The sequence below is a fragment of the Callospermophilus lateralis genome, unplaced genomic scaffold (genome assembly GCF_048772815.1).
Source record: "Callospermophilus lateralis isolate mCalLat2 unplaced genomic scaffold, mCalLat2.hap1 Scaffold_221, whole genome shotgun sequence".
NCBI lineage: Eukaryota > Metazoa > Chordata > Mammalia > Rodentia > Sciuridae > Callospermophilus > Callospermophilus lateralis.
The window spans coordinates 1,788,538-1,810,886 of NW_027513138.1; the positions used below are offsets into that span (position 1 = coordinate 1,788,538).

A 22,349-nucleotide genomic window follows, 5' to 3' on the forward strand; every position below is an offset into this window, starting at 1 on the left:
GTCCCTGAGTCCTGGTACCATATGTCCACATCACCCAGTTGGCTCCTAGTCAAGGTTCAGTTTAGTTTTGTAAATAAGTGGCAGTTTCTCCTGGTGTTTTGACTTTGCTTATGTAACACGTGTGTCCCCAGCAGAAGGGTCGGCTCCTGAAGGGAAGGACAGCCTCCTGTCTCCCCGCCTCACACACACTCTGAACTCCGCAGAGGGCCCCAGTATTGATTTTGTGGAGTAGATGAGTGCGTGAGTGAGTGGATAAGTGTGTTGAGCATAGGGGAATAATAAGAAGTCAGAGAATCTTTGTGGAGGGAAGGGTTGATTAAGAGAAAACCACCCCTGGGTGTGCTGGTGCCCGCCTGTAATCCCAGATTACGTCGGAGGCTGAGGTAAAAGGATAGGACATTTGAAGTCACCCTCATTTTAGCAAAACTGTCTCAAAGTAAAAAAGGCTGGGGATGTAGCCCCGGGGTGATGAGCCCCTGGATTCAATCCCTAGAAGGAAAAAAAAGCACCTTGGCTCCAGGTACTTTTAAGCCACAGAAGGGACTTTAGGCAACGGGCAGAAGTCTTTTTTTTACAAAGCAGAAGATCATGAAGCTACTAGAACCCTTTCTTGTTTGGGGTCTAGTGACCATCCAGTTCCAAGTCTGTTCGGTCAGGGCAAGGGTGGAGCTCGTGTGCTGGGGCCCTAGGCCACCTGCACTGCCCTCCCCAACCCTCTTCCCTGCCCATCACTGACTTTTTTCTCTTACCCCTCCAGGAACACCCCCAGTGTGCCTGAGCGAGGCCTGCGTCTTGGTGACCAGCTCCATCTTGAACTCCATGGACCCCACAGTGGACCCCTGCCAGGACTTCTTCAGCTATGCCTGTGGGGGCTGGATCAAGGCCAACCCTGTGCCTGATGGCCACTCACGCTGGGGGACCTTCAGCAACCTCTGGGAACACAATCAAGCCATCATCAAGTACCTGCTGGGTAAGCACCAATGGGGACACTAAGGAATGGGCTGCAGGGGGAGCCACCTACTGCACCTGCCAGCTAGGCCTGGTCAGAGGAGGGGCATTGCTCTGTCACTTGCCCCCACCCCCAGGCAGAGCGGGGTGCTTCTATGTGTTCCAGAGCCTCTGCAGTGTTAAAGCACTTTTGTGTACTGTATTCCTTCCTTCGCACATCTATGTCCCCGCTAGACCGTAAGCTCTTTGGGGATAGAGAGCAGGTCTTAATTTTGTGCCCAGAGTGCTGAGAATGTTCTGGAAGGAGTATCATAGGAGAGGCTCTGGGTAAAAAAAAATAGTCTGAGAAAGGATGGAAGCAAGTGGGGTTTTAGCTGGGTCCCATGCCGAAGCCTCCTGGGGTTGAAGACATTGTTGTCTGGTCCCAGAGTCCCCACAGTACCTGGCACAGAGCAACCCTTTGATCTGCGTCCCGTGGATGGATGGATGGATGGATGGGTTGATAGAGCCCCACGAGAAAGGTGCCTGTGGAGGAGGTGGGTTTGGAGAGATCTTGGGAGAAAGCAAAGGAAGAGGTTTAAGGTCAGAGAACAACTAATCTGAGAGAAGGACAAGTGGCCAGATGGACGCAGGGGCCAAGAATCTGGCATGGTCTGGAGTGGAGCTCTGAGACAGACATGCAGGCCCAGAAGCCCCAGCACATAGTAGGTCCTGGGGACCTGAGTACTCAAACTCACCAGGTATAGATCGGGACCTTCTGTGCTGTGCTCACACAGGAGGGTGGCCTTCAGCAGGCGGCTCTGGACCAGGGGCTAAGGAGAGGGAGGATGGGAAGGGAGTCTCTGGGTGGGTGGGTGGGTAGGGGTCTGAGAACCAAAGAGGATGAGGTGCTGCTGGCCTGAGCTGGGAAGGGACGGGGAAAACAGCCCTTGGAGTCATCTGCAGGTCTGTTGACTGCACCTGGCCCCCCGAGGAGGAAGCGGAAAGTCAATTCACAGTGAATGAGGCCTTTCAGGCTTCACTCAACCCCAGTGTTTCTCACAAGGAAGGTCAGATGGGATCTGAAAGCGAAGACATGGCTCTGTCCCAGCACCAGGCAGGGGAATTCCTGCCCCGTGTTGGCTGGCAGGGATGCCAACTGTCCTGCTGGGTGGGCCTGGGCTGCCATGCCAGGGACAGGTCCTCAGGCCCAATCAGCAGATGGGCAGAGACAGGGCATGCCCTCCTGATCTGCACCCTGCTAGGATGGGGGCACTCATACCTACTGGGGCTGGCTGCTCCTGCCTGACAGCAGCTGCCCTGATGGATTCACAGTGGGGAGCACCGAGGCTCCAAAAGAAACTTGCCTGGGGATCCCCAGCAGGTAAATGGGGGCTTATTCAATATCTGCTCTTATCCTTCTAGAAAATTCCACAGCCAGCTCGAGTGAGACAGAGAGGAAGGCCCAAGTATACTACCGTGCATGTATGGATGAAACCAGGATCGAGGAGCTCAGGGCCAAGCCCCTGATGGAGCTGATTGAGAAGGTGAGTCCCTGGGACACACTCTCTCCTCCTCCTCCTGCCGTGCCTCCTGCCAGCCCCTCTGGCTGCATCTCTCAGGCCCACTGGTGCTCAGCCACCCCCACACCTCCAGCCTCCACACCCAGCTGGAACATGCAGCCTGTCTGTCTGCCACTGCGTGTACATGCACGTCTGTGCGTGGGGGGACTGTCTGTTGTAATGTGTGGGGTTGTGTGTCAGCATCTGTTGAGGACATCTAAGTGTCTCAGTGCATCTGCGTGGGTCTTGGGGACAGTATTCACTGGGAATCTCTTCCTCTGGATTGCCACTTCATTTTTTTCAGGAGGTGGGTGTGAGTGTGCAAGAGGTGTGTGTTGTTCCAGAGAAACCCACAGGGAGTCTTAGGCCAGCAACAGAGCTAGACCTGCTGGCTGGAGGCCTCACCTTGCTCCTGAGCCCAGGAGAAATCTTCCCTCCGGGCCAGGCTGCCTGGCACAGATGGAGATGGCTGTGTCTTTTCTGGCCACCCCTTGCTTGCTCAAGGACTTGCCATCCTATCTCAGTTCGGGGAAGGTATTGCTGCAGGCATGGGGACTCTCCCAGTCCCTCCTCTCTGGCACAGGCCCCATGTGCCAGTGTGTGCCAATCCTGGAGGACCAAAGAGATTTTTTTTTAAATTCCAACTTGGAGAGAGACCAAGGTAGACCATAGCTTATCAGCCTTTTTAAAAATACAGAGCCTTATTTCCCGAAGTCACAATTGGATTTATGTCTTAATAGTAATCACGTTTGTGTGATTGATTGTCCAACAAATGAACAGCACATGGGGCAAAGTCTCTGGGATTCACAGCTCAGTTGTCAAGGATGAGTCTTTGCTCCCTCTGTGGGTCTCCAGGTCACAGGTCAGAAGCCCTTTAATTTGCCCTGGACGCTCCCAGAGGTTAGATGACTGCTCCAGGGTCACAGAGCAAGTCAGCTGCGGGACCAGAATTTGCATACAGTCTCCTTACCACCTTCCCCTCCCTATTCTGCTCTGCCTTCTCCCAGCTCGGAGGCTGGAATATCACAAGTCCCTGGGCCAAGGACAACTTCCAGGACACCCTGCAGGTGGTCACTGCCCACTACCGAACCTCACCCTTCTTCTCTGTCTACATCAGTGCAGACTCTAAGAACTCCAACAGCAATGTGATCCAGGTGAGCAGGCCTGGGCCAAGGAAAGGGTGTGGCCTCCTGGGGTGGAGGGAGATCTGCCCTGGGCCGAGGCAGCAGGCTCTGGTTTCTAAGCCGGGGTTATTTCTGGCAGCCCCAAACAGTGAGATTTTTACAGGCAAGAGACTATGAGAGGGCAGACTACCCATCTTGGTGGGCAGCTCATCGTGGGCCTCAGAAGTGACGAGTGATATCAACTTCTGTGCACAGCTGTAGCCACCTCTTTGTCCCCTCCCTTAGCCTCTGGCTCTGTGGTGCTGCTTGGAATGCTTTTGGTCCATCTCTCCCACCAGAGCCTGCCCAAGGCTGAGGATCAGCACACCCAGGAGAGCCCCCAGATTAGGGGTCATAAAGGCTTAGTTCTCAGCCCCCAACTGTGCCACACACTCATTGTGTGACCTTAGCAAGAGGCTCAACCTCACTGAGCTACACTTCCCTTGTCACCCTAATGTACTATATAATAGCAGCTAGCCAAGGTGCGTCAAGGTATAGCCAGAAGGTTCCAATGGTAGCCATCAGGAATTGACCCTCCTCTGCTGCCCCACTCTCAGGAAACCCTGTACTGACACCGTCCTCTTGAATCCTCATTCCAGCTCCGAAGGTTAGGTATTATCTCCCTAACTTTCTGGGCAAGGAACCTGGGGATCAGAAAGGTTAAGTAACTTGGGTTAAGGTTAAGTCACCTGTGTTGGCTCCTCGCCACTTGGGAAGGGTTTAGAGAAGTAGGGTGCATTGCTGAAGCCAAGGGGTGTTTAAAGAGGAAGGAGGCTCTGTCCAGCCCTCAGAAGGGCCCAGGTCCCTGCAGCTGACCCCACAGGTGGGCAGGAACGTGTCTGTCTTATCACTGAGTGATCCCATCTGTGACTTCGGCTACCAGCTTGTGCTTCTGCTGGAACATGAGCTGGTCCTCGGTGCCTGGTGTGAGAAGTCCTGGGGCAAGCAGAGGCCGCAGGAGACACACAAGCCTGCAGCAGGGCCTTCCTCTCACTCTGCCTCCCTCTTTAGGTGGACCAGTCTGGCCTGGGCCTGCCCTCCAGAGATTACTGCCTGAACAAGACTGAAAACAGAGAAGGTGAGTGCGTCTTTGCGGTGGTTCTCCAATCGTTTCCTCCACAGCATACCTGGGCAGGTCTTAGAAGCTGGGGGAACACAGGGGTATCACTTTCCTGATGGGCAACAGGCAGCCCAGGCAGGGGAGGGATGCCCCCAGGCTTGCTAGTTCATATGCAGGCACTGTGGGCACAAAGGGCAGGGGTTAGGTGTCATTTGTCCCCATTGTAGAGAGCTGGCAGTAGCAGCCCCCACCATTTGAGGGTCTCAGACCTTTTATATACCTCACCTCTAACCCTCCCAATCACCCCAAAGTCACTCAGCTTCTCTGAACATCATTTTCTTCATCTGTCAAATGGATATTCATTTTACCTTGCCCTATACAGAGGAAGAAATAAGTCTCAGACACAGAAGTGACCTCTTCAAGGTCACACAGCCAGTAAGTGGGGAGATCCAGAGCCACAACCAGATCACCTCCAACCGCTCACAGCTCTCCCTTCCCCTGCCCGGCCCACTGAGGCTCACTCACCTGTCCACGGGGCTTGAGGTCCAGTAGGAGAGGGAGACATTACTTAACGGACCACCCAACTAGATGCCAACTGTATACATTGTGATCAGGGCAGAGGGAGCCGAGAAAGGACTTGATTCAGCTCTAGGGACGTGGTGGCAGAGGGTGGTTCAGAAAAGGTGCATTTCCAGAACAGGAAGATGGCTGAGGACGAGTCCTGAAGGCAGGGCCAGAGCAGCAGGGGCCAGCCTCAGGGACCTGTGTGTGTGCAGAGGCGGTGGGCTTTACCAGGAGCGCCATGGACACCAGTGAAGACACACAGCGCCAGAATCCTCCCCAGAGCTATTTTCCAGCATGTTTCCTGGGCCCCATGCACAGGGCCGCAGCTGGCCGGCCTCACCTGGCCCACTGGGTGGCAGGTGACAGCCACTGACAGTTTGGGGGTGCTGGGCCCTACAGGTGCTGACTGGATACCTGAACTACATGGTCCAGCTGGGGAAGCTGCTGGGCGGCGGGGATGAGGACACCATCCGGCCCCAGATGCAGCAGATCCTGGACTTTGAGACGGCGCTGGCCAATATCACCATTCCCCAGGAGAAGCGTCGGGACGAGGAGCTCATTTACCACAAAGTGACGGCCGCCGAGCTGCAGGTACCCTGTGCATTGGCTACTGCAGGTGCAGGACCACTGGAGTCGGACAGGGCTCTTGGGGGGAGGGGTCATACCAACTTCATCATGACCATAAAGCCACCCTTGGGAGGAGGTGTTTATGCCCAGGTTACAGATAAACTGGGGCTCAGACAAGTAAGATTACCTGCTAGTGACCACAGAGTGCAAAGGGACTCCAGAGCCAGGCTTCTTCCCTCGCTGGGCTGCTTCGTGTGACAGCGTTTCCCTAGCAGCTCCATGGTTGTGACGTAAGGCTCACACGGACAGGGGCATTCCCAGTCATCCAGCACGGAGCACTAAGTAAAGGTGGGGTGTGGATTCCTACGTTGCTTCTCCCTTTGCTGAACAGGAGATGGAGAGACATGGTCAGGCCCCGGAGGCTCCTGAGGGCAGGGGTGCTGGCCCTTGGACTCAGGCTTGGCTCAGCTCTTGACCATGTACCTAGGCAATATCCAGAAGTGTAACGGGGAGTCAGACCTGCACTTTCTGTGAAACTGTGTGACTCACCAGAGACCTGCTGTCCCCTCTGAAGGTCAGCCTTGCGGAGGCTGCCCCCTGGTGGCTGCTCAGGCCTCCAGGGCCTGGGGTGGACTTTCTACTGCTTCCTTCTTTCTGGCCCGTGTGCTGTTGCTGACCCGCTTGTCCTGGGCCCTGTTGGTCTCCGAGGAATGAGCAGAGTGGTCCCATGTATCTCCCAGTTCTTTGCCCTCAGGCAGGAGCACCTGGTGGCCCTTGCTGTTCTGCTGGGGCGGACCCTGTGCCTGCAGTGGGTTCCACTGGCCAGTCTTATCCCGGCTCCTCACCCATCCATTCCTTCTTCCTTCGAGGAGGAAGTTCCTGCCCTTTTTTCCTCCTCCATCTGACAGATGTATCAGGAGCCACCTTGGGCCCTGCTTTCCTGTGCTTCTGGTCTAGTGGGGACACTAAGAAACAATCCCAGTCTCCCTGCCTAGTGCTGTGGGCGAGAGAAGCAGGGCGCTGAGGCCCGGTGGGGAGGGGCTGGGGAAGCTGAGTGTACACCTGCCCCGCGGGGACCTTGGTGTGTGCAGGGCCTCGTAGGCTTCATTCCAGAAGTCATGCTTCCACTGGGTTTCCTGGGTGAAGTGTGTGTCCCTCTGGCCCCAGACAAAGGACTACAACCAGCCCTGCTCCACCCTGGCCTAGTGGACAGCAGTTTGGAAGTGTTGAGTCCCAGGGCTGACCGGATACCTGAACTACATGGTCCAGCGGGGAGGCTGCTGGGCCCCGGGGGTGAGGGCGCCACCTGGCCCCAGATGCAGCAGATCCTGGGCTTTCCCCACCTTATGCTTCACCCTGTGCCAGGATCCGCCACCTCAGTTCATGAAGCTCTCGTGAGCCCTGTAACTGGTGACATTCAGGAAACTAACCCACTTTCCCAGGTCTTTGCCCCAGGCCATGCAGTCAGGTGACCCTGATTGTTGGACCCAGTTTGAAGGTCTCATCACACACCTCTGAATTCTGTGGCCACAGAAATGTAGAGATTGGCCTGAGAGTCTCCTGCTAGGGAGACGGGAGGCTCTGGGCCACAGCGGAGGCCAGGCAGAGAGGCCTACGGCAGTCAGCTCTGGGGGCAGGGTCGCTGACCCCATCTTAGGGAAAGGATAGACAGTGCCCAGAGCTGGTTCCTGCTGGGGACTCTGATCTAGGCCTCCTAATGCCCAGCTCATGTCACCAGCTCATGTCACAGCTGGGCGACAGGGCTGTACTGGCGCTTGCTGGCTCAGGGCCCACTGTGCGCTTCTCTTCCCAGCCCTGTGGGGGTTTGCCATCGGTGTTGGTGGGAACATTCACCCAGGGATGACGCCAATCAGCCCCCTACTGAGACCTGGTCGATGACTTGTACCAGCACAATACCGCCTTTGGGAGCTGCCCCCGCTCCATCCCCAGCCTCATTTGTCCTTTGAGATCTTTGTTCCCCAATAGATAAGATGTCCACTTAAACCCAGGAGCAGGGGCTGGGGTTGTGGCTCAGTGGTGGAGCGCTTGCCTTGCACGTGTGAGGCACTGGGTTCAAGTCTCAGCACCACATATAAATAGATGAAGGTATTATGTCCATCTACAACCAAAAAAAATTAAAAAATAAAAATAAATAAACCTTGTCATGTATGTAAGAAATAATAATAAATAAAAATAAATAAACAAACAAACTCAGGAACAATGGCCTTGGGGTGGAGCCCAGTGGTAAAGCCTGTGCTTACCTGCTCAAGGCCCTGAGATCAATCCCCAGCACCCCGCCAAATACACCCACAGTAAGCCATATAACCTCAGGAAAGTCACCTTCCCTGATCAGCAAACTCAGCCTCTGTGAATTGGGGGTCTTGTAGCTGACTGCCTGTCCCAGCAGGCGGGGTGGATCTTAGGTGGCTTTATGGGTACGGTTTTCCTGTATGAAGGGAATGCATTTCTCACTTCCCGTTTTTGTCTTACATTTCACCCTTTCAAGAGAATAGAGAATGGGGTTTGAAATCTGCCAGGCCCAGGGCCACTTTTGGAGGGTCTTAAGCAATGATCGTAATTTCTGGGATTGCTAGCTAAGTCAGGTGCCCATCCAAGTGACTGACATATAGAGGCGTCTTTGCTAAAAGACGAGATATGCAGCCCAAAGCCTCGTGTTCTGTAAAACTGCACACTAAAAATAACTGAGCGTGTGGGGAATACAGGGCCAGAGCAGACACATTGTGCAGCTCTGCTTGAGGAGGTGACACCAAGGGACACACGCCAGCATTGAAGCCCGAATCCTATGTGTTTGCACTTAAGTTGGGCCACTTGGGCCAGCGTCGGACTCACAGAGACAGGTGGGGGTAGGAAGTGGAAAGCACAGAGTTAAAGTCTTGCAAAAGTCATCTGCAGCTAGGTGAGCCACATCCCCAGGCCTTTTTATTTTTCATTTTGAGACAGGGTCCCACTAGGTTGCTGAGGCTGGCCTTGAATTCGAGATCCTCCTGCTTCATCCTCATAGGTTTCTGGGATTATAAATGTGCAGCATATTTTACCACAATTTATTTTTAAAATGTTGTAGGACTTTATAACAAAAATCTGCAATCTCAAGAGGGATAGCTCGCATGGCTGGAGGCTGCTGCTGCAGGAGATGCTGGCCGTGACATGGAGGTGTTGGGGGAGACACCTCTGCGCAGGGCACCTTGGGGTGCCAAAGGGAAAGCGAGATCTGTTGGGAGCTGACAGTTATGAAAAGCCAAGTCTCTCTTTGGAAAGCCCTTGGGTACAGGGTCTTTTTTGGGTCACCTTAAAACAGAGCTGCTGGGGCTGAGGTTGTGGTTCAGTGGTGGAGCGCTCTCCTAACGTGGATGAGGCACTGGGTTCAATCCTCAGCACCACATAAAGATACATAAATAAAAACAAAGGCATCCTGTCCACCCACAACTCAAAAAATACTTAAAAAAAAAAAAAAAACCAGAGCCGGCGCATGCTAGTGCATGCCTATAATCCCAGAGGCTTAGGAGGCTGAGGCAGGAGGATCAAGAGTTCAAGGCCAGCCTCAGCAACTTAGTGAGGCCCCAAGCAACTTAGCTGCCTCAAAATAAAAAGGGCTGGGGGTGTGGCTCAGTGGTAAAGTGGCCCTGAGTTCAGACCCCAGTAACTCCCCAAAACAAACAAGTGCAAATAGCCGGGGGCCTGGTGTGTGCAGGGCTGAGCTGCAGGCCTCTCCCTTCTTGTTGCAGTCATCACCAACTTTGCTGTCCCAGCTCCCCACTCGGCAGCCTCACTTGTGGACCACAATTTACCCCCGCAATGCTGGCCTTCCTGAATGTTGGATCCTCTGCAGCAGACTGCTGCTGCTGATACTCTTGTTGAGTGGGACAGTGCTGGCTTCTGTGTGTGACCCTCCCAGTTACCAGATACACGGGACTCATTGTCATGATGATCCCTGTTTTTCATATGAGGTGCTGAGGCACAGATGGGCACATTAACTTATTAAAGGTTGCACAGCTTATAAGCAAGGAAGCTAGACCAGGAGCCCAGTCCAGCTCCTGATTCTTAACTGTTAGGGGTCTAAGGCTCCATTCTTCCTCTGTAAATGGGGATAATTGTGGCCACTGCTTGGTCAGTTGGGCAGTGGCACATGCCACATGGGAAGGGCGTGGTGACGGTGGCGGCTGCTGTGCCTGCTGCTGCTGCAGCCTCTCATCCCACCCTGGTTCCGCTTCAGATGAGGTTTGCTTCTGGCTCCTGGGGACGCTGCCTCTGCCTGAAGCTCCATCAGCACCATGGTCCCAGGGAGAGGCACAATGACACCTTCTGAGGGACACCCAAAGACGGGGCTGAGGAGAAGCCACCCTCCAGCCTCATGCTGTCCCCTTCCCTCGCAGACCTTGGCACCGGCCATCAACTGGCTGCCCTTCCTCAACGCCATCTTCCACCCCGTGGAGATCAACGCGTTCGAGCCCATCGTGGTCTATGACAAGGACTACCTGGAGCAGGTCTCCGCCCTCATCAACGCCACGGACAGATGGTGAGGCCGGCAGCCCTGTTGGGCAGGAGGGGCAGGAGGCGGCAGGGCGGCCGGACGCAGGGTGCTGCACCCTGGTGGGCTTCCCTGAGAGGCAGCAGAGGGTGCTGGTCCCCTGGGCAGCTTCAAATCCTGCTGCCCTCAGCCAGCTGTGTAGCTGTGGCATGTCCCTTGTCCTTTGTCGGGGTCATACTGTCACCCATAAGATGGGGATCAGATAGCACCTACCAAGCAGGGGATTCGTGAGAGTCACAACCAATGAGTCATGTTTTAACACTGTGCCTGTCATGGAACAGGACTCCGCCAATACCACCCATAATTTTTGGTTAATACTTACGGGTTTTTTATTTTATTTTATTTTTTTATTTCAAAGGCTTATAAAAATGTTGAAAATTACAGAAAAATAGGAAAAATGTAAAATTATTCAAAATATTTCTCTTGGTCATTTTGGGGGGTGTTTGTGTGTGTGCATATCAGAGAGAGAAGGTGTGAGGGAAGGGAGGTTTCCAATCCACAGCTCTTCTTTCTCCTTAACGTGACTAGATGGATAATCTACTTTTCCCTTGACTTTTCATTTTTATTTTAGTAGTAGGAGTACTGATGATTGAACCCAGGGGCACTTAACCACCGAGCCGTATCCCCAAACTTTTTGTATTTTATTTAGAGACAGGGTCTCACTGAGTTGCTTAGGGCCTTGCTGTTGTTGAGGCTGGCTTTGAACTCACTTTCCTCCTGCCTTAGCCTCCTGAGCTACTGGGATTACAGGCATGTGCCACCGCTCCAAGCCTTGCCTTGACTTTCATTATGAATATTTCCCAGTGCCATCCCAAACCCTCTGTGAGGATCATTTTTATAGTTGCATAGTATTCCGTCAACTGTTCATACAATATTTGCCACACTCTCCCCATAGTCAGGCTTTTAGGGTGATTCCGGTTGAGGTTAGATGTTCAATATAGTGAACATCTTTGTACTAAGGTAACATCTTTGCAAACATGACTCAGCCACAGATAGGTTCCTGTGCCCTGTGGGTGGGGGACATGGGAACGGTCATTCATGGAAACCTGGTGGCCAGAGCTTCCTTTCCTGCCCCTGCTGCTCTAAGGCCTCTACTTCCTGTCTGCCCTTCAGCAGGGAATGGCAGCCTCCTCCCCACTGTAGCATACACCACCAGGCAAGTCTCTAGGCAGCAGCTTCACAGGTTCAGACACAAAGCAGCTAAGCAGCAGCATGTGTTGAGCACTGCTGGTATGCAAGTGATTGCACTGGACACTGGGGGGTTCTAGGTGGAGCGCCAGGCGTTCCTCGGAGAGTTACATTCCATGTGCTTGGAAGGCAGCCGCCAGCCGAGCACCCAGGTAGGCTAGGAAGGAGGCTGGGGTGAGGCTGTTCAGGAGCCCTGGGCATTTCTGAGCCAGCGGTCCTCTCGCCCCAGCCTGCTGAACAACTACATGATCTGGAACCTGGTGCGGAAAACAAGCTCCTTCCTCGACCAGCGCTTTTAGGACGCCAATGAGAAGTTCATGGAAGTCATGTACGGGACCAAGAAGGTGAGCTGTGACAGTGATTCCCAGGTTCATGCTGAGCACCTACTGTGTGCTCTGCCCTGGGCTGGGGGCTGGAAAGACCACTGTACTCTCAGGGCTGTGGCACTTACGAGGGCTGAGTCTAGGAGGAGAATGAAGAGGCCACTGAAGGGTCCATTTGGGGTCATGGGAACACTGATGGGGACTTAGGTGGGCAGAGGCTTCTGGAAGGAGGTGGTTAAGCCAAGCACAAAGAGGAGTCTTAGCAACTCAGCTGGTTTGCAGAGAAGGTAGTCTCTGTTCTGACCCTCCAGCTGTGGAGATGTCAGCACTCTCCTTATGTAACTGTGACTCTAAAGGTGGGGACTTTTTCCTCAGAAGCATCAAACACATCAAACACCTGCTCACGAGGGTTCCCTGATTCTTATCCTCCCTGTTTGTAGTCGGGGGAACCCCAGTCCAGATCCAGGCCTCGGGTTCTCTTCGGGGCAGGAGTCCCAGGCCCCAGACCCAGTAGGCTCCACCCATCTTGAGTGCCCCCAAACCTCTGCGGGTCCTTCTGTAGGAGGCCCCAGGCCTCCCTCCCTCCCGCCGGGGAAGCTTGCCTCCCGTAGGAATTCTGATGCCAAGAATGAGGCCATCACCTCTCATTTATGCATCTAGCAAACAGTTACTCCTGCACTGTCACATGGGCCAGGCCCCAAGCCCAGTGTGGGAATACCAAGATGGGTGGGGTGGGTCTGTGCCCAGGAGCCCTGCCTGCCTGGGAGGTGCCAGGGCTGACCTCCCTCATGTACCAAAGGCTCAGAGAATGGCTAGGAGTGCCCCGGCTGCAGAGCAGGGGAGGCTGGGCAGAGATTTGAATGGGAGGTTCTGCTTCTTACCACACAGCCTTGGGCGGGTCACTTAAATGGGGCAGGGACTCGGTCTTCCCATCTGTGAAAAGGGGTGACTGATCCCTGGGCTCCTTTTCCTCAGGCCGTAAAGTCGGTTCCAAAGGTGGAAGCTTCTGCTGGGTGCCTGGCCGGCTGTCCTCGTGCTACCTGCCTACAGTCTGCAGTTCTTGTTGGGAGGAGGGACCCCTCTCCACTCCCTGCTGGTGCTCCTCTGGTTACCGTGAAGAAGTTACAAGTCGCACAGCCTCTTCAGGGGCCTCTTGGCCCCTCCTTTTCTGCCTCGAGGTGGCCCCCACGTCAGATGAATGCTGCCTGACCCTTTCTTCTTTCAAAGAGTTTTCTCCTCATTCCAAAACCTTTGTCGTAGCCAGTCAGAGTGGCCTTTTTGCGGGAAGTCACTGGAGCCAGACTCTCTGGGCTCAAGCCCACCACAGCCACTTGCTCTCTGAGTGCTCCTTTTGGGCTAGTGACTTAACCCCTCTGTGCTTCATTTCTCTCCCTTAGTCTCCCTGGAGCATTCTAGGCGTGGGGCCTGCACACCCTGGGCACTCAGGCGCTCAGTGCTGTCACAGCTGTTGACATCATTACTGCGCCTCTGTCTCCTGCTGGATGTTCTGGGCATTTCCACAGAGTCCTCAAGGGCAGGCCTGCGGTTGATTCAGCTCAAATTCCTGAGACCTGGCACAGTCCCCGAGCAGGGGAGTCACTCAGGGGACAAATGCATGTGTGTAAAGTGAATGGGCTTCTCCAGAGACGCGGGCAGAAGATGAGTAAGAATCTGCCCGTGATCCAGCCGTCAGAGCCTCTGTCCAGCCTCAAAGTTGGAGGCTCCCTAACTGTGACCCACTATGTGCTCAGCCTCAGCATATCCAGGCCAAGTCTGTGTCCAGCTGTGGGCTGCCCAATGACTGGCAGGGCAGCGGGCAGGAGGGAGAAGGGAGCAGAAAGCAGCCATTGGAAACGGACACAGGTTGGGACAGCTAAGCAGAATCCAGGGGCTACACTTAGACTAGAATGGCCTTCCCTTCCTTCTTGACTAGAAAAAAAAATTAAGTCATAATTTACATACAATAGAGTATTCAATATACCTGGCCATGGTGGCACACTCTGTAATTCCAGGGAGACCCTGTCTCAAAATAAAAATTTGAGACATAGACCAGTTTAGTGTGATGCTAGGGTGGCCCTGGGTTCCATCCGTAGCACCCCATTAAGAAAAAAAGAAAGAAAGCCCGCCTAGCATGTGTGAAGCCCTGGGTTCAACCCCCGGTGCTTAAAAACAATATGCACACACAAATGCATAGAGTGTGGGTGAAGGATACAGTTGGTTGATTTGTGACAATGAAGTCGTGTGTGTGAATACCAGCCCAGTCAGGACAGAGAAGGTTTCCATGGCCCAGTTACCCGGCATGCCCTCGGGCCCCTCCCTGCGTCTCCCCGAGGTGCTGCAGATGGGCAGCCGAGTCCTACGCTGCTGCCTGGCCGCCTGGCTCAGTGAGTCTGTGGAATTCGTCATGTTGTGGCATCTCTGAGTAGCTGGTTCCTCCGTGCTGCCAAGTGGTATGTCGCTGTAGAAAAACACCACATTTTGTTTTTCCATCTGTCTGCCGATGGGCATTTGGGTTGTTCGCAGTAGGGCTGGTGTAAAGCAGGCTGCCCCAAGCTGGTTGTCACGCCTGTTCCTCAGGGTTAAGAGGACCCTGCAGCTGGACCAGTTTCCATAAGCAGGGTCATCACACCTGGTCATTCACACTCTCCATGGGGGAATGGCAAGGCAGGGGGCCAGTGGGCTGAAACCCTCCCAGTGCTCTTTATCAGCCCATACTCTGGGGAGCTGCAGCCCAAGACCATTTCTGGTTCATACTGAGGCATCCTGTGGGCTAGCACTTCTTGTGGGTGAGACTGAGGAATAACCAATTTAAGCCCCGCGCAGTGACACACCTGTGGTCCAAGCTGCTGGGGAGGCTGAGGCAGGAGGATTGCAAATTCAAGGCCAGTCTGGGCAGTGAGCATTGAGAGACCCTGTCTCAAAATAAAATATAAGGAAAGAGCTGGGGTTGGGGTAGGCGTGCGGCTCAGTGGTGAGGCACTGCCTGGCATCCTTAGCACATTAAAAAAAAAAGCCGACATTGAAGTTTTGCGATGTCACTGTGGCCTTCTGTCTCTAGGAGGCTGTAAATGGGGCTTGGCCCCTGGCCTTCTAGGAAGGTTTCCATTGCTCAGGTGGATGGGCAGCTTCCCAAGGTTCTGCACCTCCAAGATTCCTTGTGTCCTCCAGGAAGCAGGACCAGGTGGAGTTGGCGAGAGCCCTGGATGGAGGGCCAGGCATGTCAGAGTTCCCATCCCTGTGGCACCCCTGTCACCTACTGTCACCTGCTGGACCAGTGACTGCCCTTACTAAATTTCTGCTTCCCATCTATCCAGTGGCCCATCCCTGCCCGCTAGGGGTGCTCAGTGGCAGACCTTCGTGAAGTGCCAATCATGGAGACTGGCACTCAGGAGACAGTAGGTGGTGGCCATGAGGGGTGTCTGTGGCCTAAAGTAACTTCTGCGGTCAGAAGAGGTCTGTCTCCCTGGAATTCTGGGGGGAAGCACAGGCCCCCGATGGCGCCACCTCCCAGGCAGGCCTTGGGAGAAGGAGGACTGTGCCCAGTGACCCTCTGCGCTCGTGTTTTCCAGACCTGCCTTCCTCACTGGAAGTTTTGCGTGAGTGACACGGAAAACAACCTGGGCTTTGCCCTGGGCCCCATGTTTGTCAAAGCGACCTTCGCCGAGGACAGCAAGAACATAGTAAGTACCTCCCCTGTGGACAGAGTGGGCATCGCATCTACTGGGCGCCCCCCACCCCAGCCTGACAGCCCACACTCTGCTCTGCCCTGGTCCTTTCCTGCTCCAGGCCACAGGATCCCGGGGCCTTCTTTAACTCAGAGGCCGTTTCCTCAGGCTGCAGGGCGTGACTTGCTAAATGACTTCCGTGGTTGAGGCCAGGCCAGTTGTTTGTGTTATTTAATTTGATCTTCCCAGTGACCCCATGAGGCTACCACAGCCATCTCCACCTCCTGGGTCTGCGAAGGACCCCACCAGGTAATGTTGACCTGGAAGTGACATTTTTCTTACTCTGAGGGTGACAGAATTATTCAAGCAGGTAGAGGATCATCATGGCTGAGTGCTAGGGAGACAGCCAGCCCCCAGCTCAGATTCTGGCTCTGTCACTTGGCTGGGTGACTTGAGCGGTGTTCTCCCCTCACCTGGGACATGAAAGTGGGGCTGTCCCTTCTGCAGAGGGGTGTTAAGGTGAGACAGCAATAAACCACCAAGTCGATCTTAAAGCAAGAGATGGAACCTTTATTCACCAGTTGATGTCTGGATCCACCAGCTGGCGGGCCAAGGGCCAGGCTGCTAGTCCACACCCTTCGACCCCTCCCAGGGTTCGAGCACACCTTTTGTAGTCCAAAACCATATTAACATATAAGTGGCTGTTGCTATGATTCAGATCCATAAGCAAACATCATAAGATCTAAAATCATAAGCACTAAAGAGGGTGGGCCAAAACGTCCCTAGTTGAGAACAAGTTAAAGAATGGCTACTAACATCTACACCTCTGACAGGGTAGCTTGTCCAAGAAAAATGGGAACTGAAGAGGGGACACTTTTACGTTGTATAAGAATTGCCATCTGTGTCGCCTAACATGCCGTGCTAGGCAACCGCTCACTGATGGGTGCAGAGACGGGGCTTTCCCACGGGAGAAGATTTTCTTACATGATGTGGGGTCTCAGGGCAAAATGGAATCTGTGTGGTCATTGCCCACACAGCCTGGCCATAACAAAATGAGATGCTACACATAAAGAACACCTGGCCCAAAATAAGCTACAGTCAATGGCAGTGATAGTTTATCACTAATGGTATTGTTTGCGTAACTAGTATCTGTAGTCAAGGGGCAGCATTGCACTTCCAGCCCTGCCCGCTGGGGTGGTGGCTCAGCGGTAGAGCCCTCGCCTAGCACATGCGAGGCCCTGGGTTCAATCCTCAGCACCACATAAAAATAAGTAAAATAAAAGTATTGTGTCCAACTACAACTATATATATATATATATATATATATATATATATATATATTTTGTTTGTTTGTTTGTTTGTTTTGTTTTGTTTTTTTAATCTGTTGAGGCAGAATCTGAGTCCAGGTCTGTCTGGCCCCAGCCCCATGGCTCTTGCCTTCCCCTTCCCTAGAATCTTCCATCTTCTATCTTTGGCCCCCGGGTCTGCCCTGCATCGTCACCCTCAACAGCTGCCATTTGTGCCCTGAGACCTTTCTGAGTGCCTCTCAGATCAAGTTCTCTGGGTGTTAAAGCTCTATTCCATCAAAAAGGATCCCATCAGCCTGGGAGAGGCCATGTCTTCTGGACGGCTCCAAAAGAGCACTCTACCACTCTAAAGGCTCCGAAAAGTCCTCCTGCAGACCTTTCCGCTTCCCCAAGGCACGTCCAAGCTCATTCGGCCACAGAGACCAGTGCATGGAAGGCCCGTCTCGTCTCGAGGGATGTCTGTCCATGTTAGGAACATGGTCTGGAAGCACAGCCATGGCCACCCTCTTAGCCCACTCTGCAGAACCCGAGGCCTTGAGCCAACCTCAGTTTGACCTCGGGTCCAGTGTCATCCTGCCTGGGGCACTGGTTGCATCCAGGGGGCCAGTGCCCAGAGCTGAGGGTGCAACATCTGTCTCCTCAGGCCAGCAAGATAATCCTGGAGATCAAGAAGGCCTTTGAGGAGAGCCTGAGCATGCTGAAGTGGATGGATGAAGACACCCGGAAATCAGCCAAGGAGAAGGTGAGGCCGCCCGGGAGCTCGGGCCACCCAGGCTTCCTGCACCGGGCAAGAGCAACAGAGAGAGAGCAGGGCTAGGAGAGGCCAGCCTGTCCCCTGGGCACGCATGGATGCTGTCCTGCCTTGTGACCAGTCTAGCAGGCTGGGGGGACAGCCTGAAGTCCAGTGTCACACATCTCTTGGCTGAAGGTGGACAGGCAGGAGAGCACGCACAAGAGAGGTGGACCAAGCCACTGTGGTGCTTGCTCCCTCCACAGCTCCCAGTCCCCCAGCAGTAGGGGACAGAGCCTCAGAATCTCAGAACCTCATCATCTCCCAAAGGTTCCAACACTTGAACTTTGGGGACACATTTGGACCATAGCAGCTTCCCTTGGGGAAGCAACATTTAATCAGAAACCCAAAAGATTAACTGGGGGCTGGGGTGGTGGCTCAGCCGTAGAGCGCTCGCCTAGCCTATGTGAGGCACTGGGTTCGATCCTCAGCACCACATAAAAGTAAAAAAAAAAAAAAAAAAAGATACTGTGTCCACCTATAACTAAAAAATAAATATTAAAAAAAAAGATAACTTAGGCAAGGGGGGAATGTTTCCAAAAAGATGTGAAAGCCCTAAGTGGGGAGGAGCCTCATCCCCCGCCCCTTGGCATGACCCTGAGCCCAGAGCCCACAAAGCTGGGGCCAGCTGGTCAGCATCGCGGGTGCTCAGTCCTCTGTGTCCCTCCCATCCAGGCGGACGCCATCTACAACATGATAGGCTACCCCAACTTCATTATGGACCCCAAGGAACTGGACAAATTGTTCAACGACGTGAGTGGCTTACGCCCTGCTATCCCAAGTGCCCACTTGGGGAGGGTCCAAGGTGGGCGGGGCGCCCAGGGCTTCTGGAGGCAGGGAGGCTGACCTGGCATCATGACAGCGATCAGGGGATTAGCTCAGCGGGAGAGCACTGGCCTCGCATCATGACTCCAACTGGGTTCAACCCAAGCACTGCATAAAATGGGGTGGGGGGAGGTAGCGGGGCTGAGGTTGGCTCAGTGGCAAAGCGCTTGCCTCACACACATGAGGCCCTGGGTTCAATCCTCAGAACCACATTAAATAAATAAAAAAATAAAGATATTGTGTCCATCTACAACTAAGAAATTTAAAAAAAAATAAAAGACTTGGGGAAGCAGATCCTAAAAGGTGCAGTACCTGACCCTGAGCCCAGAGCCCACAGGGCTGGGGTCAGCTGGCCAGCATCGTAGCCCTAAAACACCACGGTGGTGGGGGGAGAAAGTGAAGCCCCTCATACCCCCGCTCCTGCCCCAGAACGGCCACCTGTCTTCAGGGTCGTACCCCAACCTCCTCAGAGAAAACTTGGAACTCAAATTTTGACCTTGAGATGGGGATGGGAAAGAGGAGGCAGCCATCCCAAATGCACAGTGAAGCTCCACTGAGGCGGAGGGGGATTACTGTCTCCCTGCTGCCAGAACCTTCGGCACATCACCCCTTTAAGTGGGTTGTGATTTTGCCCCAAATGATAGTTTGCTATCTTCTCATGAGTGAAATTCAGGCATTTTTGAAATCATAATAACCTCTCATCATGGTTCTATTTAAAACCTAAGACTATTAAAATTACTTCTGAGAATAGGAGACTCATTCCGCAGCCATGTTTCTTGAGAATACTTTCAGACACCCCAGGGTCATCCTGATGCAAGACCCAGAGTCTCCTGGAGACAGCTCAGGCAGGGCCCACAGACAGGGGCCTGCCCCTGAGGGCCCAGTGTTTTACCACAGCCCTTGGGTATGCCATAAAGATCTGGAGTGGACCTGAGGGAGGGCTTTGCACCTGGTAGGAGCTGACAGGCCGGGCCCAGGGGTGGGGGGTGTGATAACGCCTGTCCCCTGACATTTCAGAGCCAGATTCCAGTGTGGTTCATTAAATCTGTGCTGTCCAATTTGTTAGCTACCAGCCATGGGGGGCTATTTAATTAATCAAAACTTAAGTTAATTAAAATTTAATTACACTAGCACATTTGAGATGCTCAGTAGCCACCTGTCACCAGAGTCTACCATATTGGCCAGTGTAGGTGGAAAACACACGGAGAACACACCCATCATCACAGTCCTGTAGGACAGTGATGGAGATACTTCTTGCTCAAGGGAACCACTGATGGGGCATCCTGCAGCACTGTGACACTGTCAGGTGCCTGAAGAAGACAGTTGTTGCTGGGCCCAGCAGGTTAGAAGCCTCAGAGGGGCAGAGCCTGCAGCTCCGAGCCCACACTCTGGCCCTGGGCCTGCCTACCCATCCCTTCACCTCGTGGGGTCTGAGTTTCTGACTTTCCTCTGGGGTTGCTCCCATCTGTGTCTCTGCTTCTTTCCTCAGTACACGGCAGTTCCAGACCTCTACTTCGAGAACGCCATGTGATTTTTCAACTTCTCATGGAGGGTCACCGCTGACCAGCTCAGGAAAGCCCCCAACAGAGACCAGTGAGTCCCCCAGGCCCGGCCAGGAAGGCCTTGGTTCCCCACCATAGGGATGCACCCCACTGAGCTTGCCTTCCTCACCCACTGTCAGGTGCCAGGTGTGACTGTCACAGAGGCCCTCTTTTCAAATTAAGAAACCAAAAGCCGCTGGGTGTGGTGGCACATGCCTGTAATCCCAGCAGCTCAAGAGGCTGAGGCAAGGGGATCGCAAGGTCAAAGACAGCCTCAGCAACGGCGAGACACTAAGCAACTCAGTGAGACCCTGTTTCTAAATAAAATACAAAACAGGATTGGGGATGTGGCCCAGTGGTCCAGTGCCTCTGAGTTCAATCCCCAGAATCCTCTGCAAAAAAAGCCAAAGTAGAGCCCATCCTGGCCCCAGTCTGGGTGCCGCAGTGCCCAGCCTGTTGGCAGAGTGAACCTGGCCTGTGAGGCCGAGGGGGCCTGGCACCACATCCCAGCTTCATGGCCTCAGCATTCAGAGCCTTCATTTCATTATCTTCGAAGTAGCAGGGAAGGGAACTGGTTCTTGGGTCATTGAAGCAATCCAGTGTGGGAACTGGGGAGAGCCAGGCCCTGACAGGAGGCCCTCCGTATGGGTGAGTGTCCCATAACTCCTCACAAACAGGAGCAGTGGTTTCTCCCACTGTCCCACTGAGGGCTGGGAAAGGTTCTAGATGGGCGCTGATGACCCAGCACTTAACACACTGCAAATCCCACTGTGCATCAGTGTCCCCTGGAGAGCAGTTTCAAAAATAGTCTCCAAGGATGAGGGTGTAGCTCCGCGGTAGAGTACATGCCTAGTACTTGAGACCCTGGGTTCCCTCCCCAGCACTGCCAAAAATGTGAGGGGGGGGTGTGGGGGTTGCCTCCTGACGTTTTTTTGTTGTAGTTTTTGGTTGCGGGGGCTTTTGCAGCAGGGGGTAGGGAGTTCCTGAGGATTGAACCCAGGAGTGCTTTATCACTGGGCTAAATTCCCAGCCCTTTTTAATTTTTTATCTTGAGACAGGGTTTGACTAAGTTGCTGAGAGCCTCACTAGGTTGCTGAAGCTGGCCTTGAACATGTGATCCTCCTGCCTCTACCTCCCAAATTTGCTGGGATTACAGTTGTGCACCACTGCACCTAGCCATAGCCTAACTTCTACCCCAGATCTTAAGTCAGAATAATCTGGAGAACGACCCTTCTTTTTAAAATGGTCTCCCCAGGAAAGTTAGATGTAGTCAGCCCGGTACTAGTCCCTCCACTCCTGAAACAGGATAAATCTTACCAAGTCAGAACAAGTCCTCTTTGCCTCTGGCGCCCTCTTGTGGGCAATGGAGGTTCAAACATCTTTTTCCTCCAAGTTTTCCATTGTCAATGAGGGTCCCCCTAACAAACAAGAAGGTAGGTGGACCTTCACCTTCAGAATATGGCACAGACACTACTGCCAATTTACCTGGCTTCTTAAGTTTTAGATTAAAAGTTTTCACTTAAACTTGTCTTCTAGCCAGACACAGCAGTATTCATCTGCAACCCAAGCTACCCAGGTGGCTGAGGCAGAAGGAGCCAAAGTTCAAGGCCATCCTCGGCAATTTAGCAAAGTAAAAAATAAGGGCAAGGGATGAAGCCCAGTGATAGAACACCCCTGGGTTCAGTCCCCAAGGAAGGAAAGATTAATGCATTATGGAAAATCTGAACCAGTCGTGGTGGTGCACACCTATAATCCCAGTAGCTCAGGAGGCATGGGCAGAAGTTCAAAGCCAGCCTCAGCAAAAGTGAGGTACTAAGCAACTCAGTGAGACCCTGTCTCTAAATACATACAATATAGGGCTGGGACTGGGGCTTAGTAGTCAAGTGCCCCTGAGTTCAATCCCCATTAACCTCCTTGCCCTCCCCCCAAAAAAATATAATATGAAAAATCTGAAAACTTATTCATGAACTTTTCATACCCTGTACACTAAAATCATTGATCTGTCTTGCACTTTTTGGATTTTTTTACATAATTTTTTACATAATGGCTCATGCATTGGTCCTTTGGAAAATAGTGTTTTGCCAGGCATGGTAGCACACGCCTGCAATCGCAGCAGCTGAGGAGGCTGAGGCAGGAGGATCATGAGTTCAAAGCCAGCCTCAGCAATTTAGCAAGACCCTAAGCAACTCAGCAAGACCCTGTCACTAAATACTATATAAAAAAGGGCTGGGGATGGGGCTCAGTGGTTACACACCCCTGGGTTCATTCCCCAGTACAAAAAAAAAAAAAAAAAAAACAGAAAAGAAAAAAAATTGTGGTTC

The 22,349-nt window shown here is 53.2% G+C and overlaps 1 protein-coding gene across 1 annotated transcript in view; it reads left to right on the plus strand.

Annotated features, from left to right (window-relative positions):
• LOC143388260 (endothelin-converting enzyme 1-like) overlaps positions 1–22,349 on the plus strand; it is a 40,302-nt gene that overhangs the window by 12,879 nt on the left and 5,074 nt on the right. Inside the window, 11 exon segments of the mRNA XM_076842144.2 lie at positions 758–970; positions 2,353–2,474; positions 3,497–3,643; positions 4,664–4,738; positions 5,676–5,867; positions 10,235–10,377; positions 11,807–11,921; positions 15,470–15,580; positions 17,516–17,614; positions 18,338–18,415; positions 19,977–20,080. Coding sequence (XP_076698259.1) covers positions 758–970; positions 2,353–2,474; positions 3,497–3,643; positions 4,664–4,738; positions 5,676–5,867; positions 10,235–10,377; positions 11,807–11,921; positions 15,470–15,580; positions 17,516–17,614; positions 18,338–18,415; positions 19,977–20,080 — 1,399 coding nt within the window.